This window comes from Solanum lycopersicum, chromosome 12, assembly GCF_036512215.1.
Source record: "Solanum lycopersicum chromosome 12, SLM_r2.1".
Taxonomy (NCBI): domain Eukaryota; kingdom Viridiplantae; phylum Streptophyta; class Magnoliopsida; order Solanales; family Solanaceae; genus Solanum; species Solanum lycopersicum.
The window spans coordinates 12,948,790-12,956,421 of record NC_090811.1 but is presented as its reverse complement, the minus strand read 5'-3'; the positions used below and the strand labels follow the sequence as shown (position 1 = coordinate 12,956,421).

Genomic DNA, 7,632 nt, shown 5'->3' with positions numbered 1-7,632 from the left:
AAACCGCATCACCCCCTTCATGGGTGAAACCTTCAGCAAGACTTGTTCACCCTCCATAAAATCCAAGTCTCTAACCTTTCGATCTGCATATTCCTTCTGTATACTTTGAGCCTCTAGAAGCTTTTCTAGAATGCATTTCACTTTATCTAACGATTCCCTCAGAAGGTCAGTACCCCAAGGTCTAACCTCAAATGCATCAAACAACCCAATGGGAGACCTACATCTTCTCCCATACAGTGCCTCAAATGGGGCCATATCAATACTTGAGTGATAGCTATTGTTGTATGAGAACTCTGCTAAGGGTAAGAAGTTATCCCAGTGACCACCAAACTCTATCACACATGCACGAAGCATATCCTCCAAAACTTGAATCGTTTGCTCGGACTGACCATCGTACTGAGGGTGAAATGCAGTACAAAGATCCAACCTTGTACCTAATTCAGCGTGCAATGTTCTCCAAAACATAGAAGTGAATTACGTACCCCTATCTGATATGATGGAAAGTGAAACTCCATGCAACCGGACAATTTCTGAGATATAGAGTCTGGCTAATTTCTCTGCATTGTAAGTCACCTTAACCGGAATGAAGTGAACAAACTTAGTTAACCTATCAACAATTACCCAAATTGAGTCATACTTACTCATTGTCTTTGGAAGACCAACCACAAAGTCCATTGCAATTCTCTCCCACTTCCATTCAGGAATGGGCATTCACTGAAGTGTCCCTCCAGGCCTCTGGTGTTTATACTTTACCTGCTGACAATTTGGGCATTGAGCAACAAAATCAACAATGTCACGCTTCATCCTACTCCACCAAAAATGTTTCTTTAGGTCACGATACATCTTGGTTGCACCCGGATGTATAGAATACCTTGAACTATGAGCCTCTGTAAGAATAGTGTGAATGAAATCATCAACTCGGGGTACACATACCCTTCCCTTAATTCTCAAAACACCTTTCTCATCGATTTTTGCTTCTTTAGCCTCTCCTCGCAATACCTTATCTCGAATCCGGATAAGTTTCTCATCAGTAAACTGCTTTCCCTTAATCTTGTCAAGAAAGGAAGATCTTGCCTCCACACAGGCCAAAAATCCTCCCTTCTCTAGTACTTCCAGTCTCATAAAGTCATTAGCCAGAGTTTGAACCTCTCTAGACAATGGGCATCTAGAAACCTGCAAGTGAGCTAGACTCCCCATGCTCCCTGCCTTTCTACTTAAAGCATCTTCCACAACATTAGCTTTTCCCGGATGATACAAGATAGTGATATCATAGTCCTTCAGTAGTTCCATCCACCTCCTCTATCTTAAATTCAAATCTTTCTGAGTAAAGACATACTGTAAACTACGATGATCCGTATAGACGTCAAACTTAACCCCATATAGATAATGTCTCCATTGCTTTAATGCAAACACTACTGCAGCCAACTCCAAACATGGGTCGGATAGTTACGTTCATGCACCTTTAGTTGCCTCGAAGCATAAGCAATTACATTCTTCTCTTGCATTAGCACTACACCCAAACCAGAATAGGATGCATCACAATAAACAATGAAATTATTACCTTCCACAGGCAAGGTAAGAATTAGTGCAGTAGTCAACAAGGTCTTGAGTTTCTGAAAGCTTTCCTCACACTCGCCCGACCATACAAATTGAACACTCTGCTAAGTCAAATTTGTCAGTTGGGAAGCAATAGAAGAAAATCCCTTGACAAATCGACGGTAGTAGCTAGCTAAACCAACAAAGCTCCTTACCTCTGTAACATTAGTAGGTCTTACCCAACTCTTTACTGCTTCGATCATAGAAGGATCCACCATCACTCGATCTTTAGAAACCACATGCCCCAAGAAGGACACTGGATCTAGCCAAAACTCACACTTGGAGAATTTGGCATAAAGATTTTTCTCCCTTAACATTTCCAATACAATTCTCAAGTGCTCCTCATGTTCCTTCCTGCTCTTGGAGTATACCAGTATATCATCAATGAATACAATGACAAAAAGGTCCGGATATGGTTTAAAAATCCCGTTCATCAAGCTCATGAAAGCAGCAGGGGCATTCGTAAGCCCAAAAGACATTACTAAGAACTCATAATGCCCATACCAGGTCCAAAAGGTAGTCTTGGGAACATCCGTTGCCCGTATTTTCAATTGATGATAACCAAATCTCAAATCGATTTTTAAGAAGGTACAAGCACCTTGTAACTGATCGAACAAATCATCGATGCGAGGAAGCGGATACTTGTTCTTAATCGTTACCTTATTCAGTTGTCTGTAGTCTATGCACATCCAAAAACTTCCATCCTTCTTCTTCACAAACAAAACAGGAGCACCCCAAGGGGATGCACTTGGTCTAATGAAGCCTTTTCCTAACAACTCTTGAAGTTGGGCCTTTAACTCCCTTAGCTCAGCGGGAGCCATTCTATAAGGGGGTATGGAAATAGGGCGAGTTCCCGGCTCTAGATCAATGCAAAAGTCAATATCCCTATCTGGTGTCATACCAGGAAGGTCTGCAGGAAACACATCCAGAAACTCACGGACTATCGAGACCGACTCAATTGTAGGTACTTGGGCAGTATCATCCCTGAGATGTGCAAAGGAAGCTAAACACCCTTTACTAACCATTCTCTTAGCACGAAGAAAGGAAATGATACGAACTGGAGTGGAAGTGTAGTCACCCTCCCACACTACGGATCTGTCCCAGGCTTGGCCAACGTTACAATTTTAGCATTGCAATCTAAGATTGCAAAATTTGGAGAAAGCCAAGTCATACATAGAATTACATCGAAATCAACCATTTCTAAGATAACCAAGTCTACATGAGTATTGCTCCCCACAAAAGTTACATGACAAGACCTATACACCTTTTCAACTATTACAGACTCACCCACCGGAGAAGAAACACAAATAGGCATGTCAAGCAATTCACAATGTAAATTAAGACCAGTAGCAAATGATGAAGATATATATGAAAATGTGGAGCCAGGATCAAATAATACAGAAGCCATGCAATCACAAACCAAAAGATTACCGGTGATAACGGCATCAGATGTCTCCGCTTCAGACCTCTCAAGGAATGCATAACAATGGGCCCTATCACCTGTCTGCCCGTTGCCCCTACCATGTTGTGCTGCAGTAGTTCCAGTTTGCCCGTCACCCCGGCCGTTTTGGTGACCACCACGTCCTCTAGAAGGAAGGCCTCTCCTATGACCACCTCTACCTCTAACTATTGGGGGTCTGTAACTCTGCCTTGGACAATACCTCCTAATATGTCCAATCTCCCCACATCCATAACACTCTCTGGGTTCATGCATAGGTCTCTGTGAGAACGACGGAGTCTGGGGATAACCTCTAAACTCAGAGAAGTGTTGACCGGTATGCGGTGGACCCCCAGCTACAGCCTGTAGTGAAGACTGAATAGGTCGGACTGGGTAACCTCCTAAACTCTTCCCTCTGGAGTAAGACCCACCAAACTCACCTCCCTTACGAAACTTCTTAGGTTTCAATGCCATGGTGAAGTCGTCTGGCTTCATTTCTTCACTTTTATCACAAAATCTACCACATCCTGAAAGGATTTTGCTGCAGTAGCTACCTGTAAGGCTGGAATCTGCAAAACTGACCTCAATCCCTTCACAAAACGGCGAATCCGCTCTTGTGGACTGAAGCAAAGCTGGTTGGCATACCTGGATAATGCACGAAACTTAGCCTCATAAGCAGTAACCGACATCCTGCCTTGCTCTAAGCTCAGGAACTCATCTCTCTACCTATCCCTCAAAGTCCGGGGTATATACTTCTCCATAAACAAGCTAGAGAATGATGCCCAAGTCATAGGTAGTGTCTGTGCTGGTTGACACTCAACATACGATCGCCACCACATTTTGGCATTTCCTTGAAACTGATAGGTTACTAACTCAACACCGAATCGTTCCACTATGCCCATCTTATGTAGCAACTCATGCCAATCAACCTGAAAGTCATAGGCATCCTCAGATTCAGCATCCTTGAAGACTGGAGGTTTCAATTTCAAGAACTGACTGAAAAGTTCGTGCAGATCACTCGTCATTATAGGCCCTGTAGTCAATCGAGGAAACGTGCCTATTTCTAAGGAGGCATCCATGCGGGGAGCCATAACAGCTGCATGTTGTACTCCCGGAACCTGAGTTGCTGGTGCAGAAAACACTGGAGGTGTTTGGACCTGATCAGATAACCCGCTAAGATAAGCAAGAGCCTGATTAATCATCTCTGGGTTAGGTTGGGGTGGTAATTCCTCATTCTGCACTTGTTCGTTCTCCCCTTCCTCACCCTCTCTTAATACTTCCTCAGTCGGTGGAGGAGTCACCGCCCTAGTACTAGATGTGCCAGGTGCTTGTCCTCTTCCTCTAGAGGACGTCCTCCCGCGATCTCTACCACGGCCTCTTGACACTGCTCCTCCTCGAGCTACAGCCCCAGTGGCTGGCTCAGACGCATCTTGTCTTGCCTGTGTTGGTGTTGGCGAAGTTGTTGCTCTAGTTCTAACCATTTGCCAAATAGAGTGAAGATGGTCAGATACCAATTTGTATCTAGGAATGGAATTTTCATAAAGTCCTATAGCCTCTCAAAGAAAAGTAAAGGCGTCCCCCAACCGTTCATCAAGACTCTACTAGACTCGTTCTTGTGTAATGAGACTAACGAACCTAATGCTCTGATACCAAGTTTGTCACGACCCAAAACGAGCCGCGAGTGGCACCCACACTTATCATACTATGTGAGAGAACCACCAATCTAAACCCCAACATTTCAACCATAATAAAAAGAATACAACGCGGAAGACTTAAAACTCATTAATATAACCAATAAATAACTTCTAAAATTTCATACTTATTATTCCCAAAATCTGGAAGTCATCACCACAAGAACATTCTATCCTCAAATTACTAAATCTAAGAGTGTCTAGGAAGCTAAAATAAGTAAACAGATGGTCCATGTCCGAACTTCAAGGACATCAAGACATGAATGAGAGAGAATCCAGTCCGAGCTAGGAACAATAGCTCACCCTGAAATTTGACGTGATGAAGACAGGCTAAAGTTGAGGACGAGTTGAAGTCGATGGCACGTTTGCTGCACTCCACAAATAACAAAGAAGAAAATTACAAGAAGGGGTCAGTACAAGGCACAAGTACTGAGTAGGTATCATCGGCCAACTCAAAATAGAAAGCAATATATATCAGATAATAACATAAAATCAACCATAACACTTAACAGGCCACACAACAACAAGTACCATAACCATTGGCCACAACCCAAGCACATCTATGAGGACTCAAGCCTACACACCATATTCATTTGGGATATAGGTTCTTTAACCTGAGTATATTAACATAATTCAAGATTCATTCTCTTTACTATCCTGGTGTCGGAACGTGACACTCCGATCCCCTCAATATTCATTCATCTTATATCCTAGTGTCGGAACGTGACACTCCGATCCCCTACTATCCTGGTGTCGGAACGTGACACTCTGATCCCCTACTATCCTGGTGTCGGATTGTGACACTCCGATCCCCTACTATCCTGGTGTCGGAACGTGACACTCCGATCCCCTACTATCCTGGTGTCGGATCGTGACACTCCGATCCCCTAATACTATGTCTCGATTCGTGACACCCGATCCCCAAATCTCATTATTTTCCAGTTCATCAACCTTCCTTTATATCAAGGCATCATCATTAATAGAGAGGTTTTTAAGGTTTAAGATTCAACAGCCTCATCATGCTAATTCATCACAATTATATAATCACATCATGCAACTACACAATTAAGCACATAGAAGACTTTACAATTCTACCCAATACATATCAATTGCTATTTAGAGTTTACTATGAGATAGCATAAACCATAACCTACCTCCACCGAAGAATCGTGATCAAGCAAGCTATCCCCCAAAACCTTTGCTTTCCTCTGTGTTCTTCTCTTTCTCTCGCTCGTTTCTCTCTTCTTTTCTGTTCTTTCTATTTTTCCTTATTCCAACTCTTTTTCTTTTACCCTAATTATCATTTAATTAAGTATAAAAGATAGTAGAAGTAACCAACTATTTATTTAAAGTCTATCTCCTTTAACCCTCAAGTAATTGAATTATTAACATTAAACCACTAACTTTATAATCATAAGGAGGAATAGTCCAAAACACCCCTTAAAAACTTTTAATAGAAATCCGACCCAGTCTGGGTTATGCAACCTGTGACGGTCCGTCGTGCCTACGACGGTCCGTCCTGCAGAGTCGTCACAGAGTTCAGAGACTCAAATTCATTTAATAGGTCTGTGACGACCCGTCATGCCTGCGACGGTCCATCCTCCCATTCCATCGTGAAGTTTAGAGAGTCGATTTCAGTACCCAAATTTCCAGAGTCTAAGTGTTTTGGAACGAGACACCCTCGACGGTCCGTCGTTCCCATGCAGTCCGTCATGGGATCCGTTGACCCAGATAGCTATTGCCAGAAGTAAATTCTACTGCTCAAAATGACTAAGCAGGTCATTACAGAACATAGAACACATTAGATATGATCTCCACACACCCATTATTGGTTCTAAAATTTATATTACCCTTTCCCATCACACTCACAGTAGATAGATCACCAAAAGTAACTGTATATCGGAAGCTTTAATTTAAATAAGTAAAAGAAGACTTACTTCCAGTCATGTGGTTACTACAACCGGTATCCACATACCAAAGAGCTTATTGGTCAGACTCTTTTTCAACATGAACTGCTATTAATAAAGTTTCTCCATCTTTATTCTCAACGAAATTTGACTTCTCCTGTTTCTCATCAGGCAGCGTAGTATAACATTCAGAACTATAATGATCAAATCTATGACAACGATAACATTCTACCATGGATTTATTGAAATCCCTTCCTCTGCCTTTACCGTAGTCATTAGCTCTAAAATTTCCACAGCCTTCTTTGTTGCCTCTGTCTCTATTTCCACGATCTTCTCTTCCTCTTCCTCTACATGTACCCCTTCCTCTAAAATTGGAAGAAATAAAAGTAGAAGCCTTCAAGGCCCGCTCCTCAGAAGTTGAATTTCGATTCATTTTCTGTTTATGTACCAATAAAGAGCTTTGCAATTCATCATGCGATAACTCATCTATATCTTTTGACTCCTCAATGGAGCAAATGACATAATCATACTTCGGTGTTAAAGAGCGCAATATATTTTCAACAATTGTGACATCTTTCACATTCTCTCCATGGAATCGCATTTTGTTGCTAGTGTCCATCGTTCTAGCACAATAACTCATTACAGACTCTCCTTCCTTCATCGGCAAAGTATCAAAATCCCTTTTCAAGGCTTGAAGCTGTGCGCTCTTCACTCTAGCAGTGCCTTGATATTTCTTTCTCATGGAGTCCCATATATCATTGGAAGTTTCTTACAAAGAATAGTTTCCAAGATAGGACGCTCAATATCTTGAAAGAGGTAATTTTTTGCCTTCAAATCTTTCAACTTTCTTGCTTCGAACTCCATCTTTTGAGCTCTCGTCAAAGCCTCGACTTCCGTTGGAGCGCCGATGTTATCCTCGATAATTTTCCAATACTCTTTTGACCGTAAAATTTTTTACATTAGCATACTCCAATGGTCATAATGACCATCAAAACGAGGA

The 7,632-nt window shown here is 42.1% G+C and overlaps 1 protein-coding gene across 1 annotated transcript; it reads right to left on the bottom strand.

Annotated features, from left to right (window-relative positions):
* Window positions 1-6,708: 6,708 nt before the first annotated feature.
* LOC101245438 (uncharacterized) lies at window positions 6,709-7,374 on the bottom strand. Its single transcript, XM_004252134.1, has one exon. The coding sequence runs from the start codon at window positions 7,372-7,374 to the stop codon at window positions 6,709-6,711; it is 666 nt and encodes a 221-aa protein (XP_004252182.1).
* Between the last annotated feature and the right edge of the window lie 258 nt (window positions 7,375-7,632).

Coding starts and splice junctions, on each gene's coding strand:
- LOC101245438 (XM_004252134.1), bottom strand. CDS start 7,374: ATGAGAAAGAAATATCAAGGCACTGCTAGAGTGAAGAGCGCACAGCTT.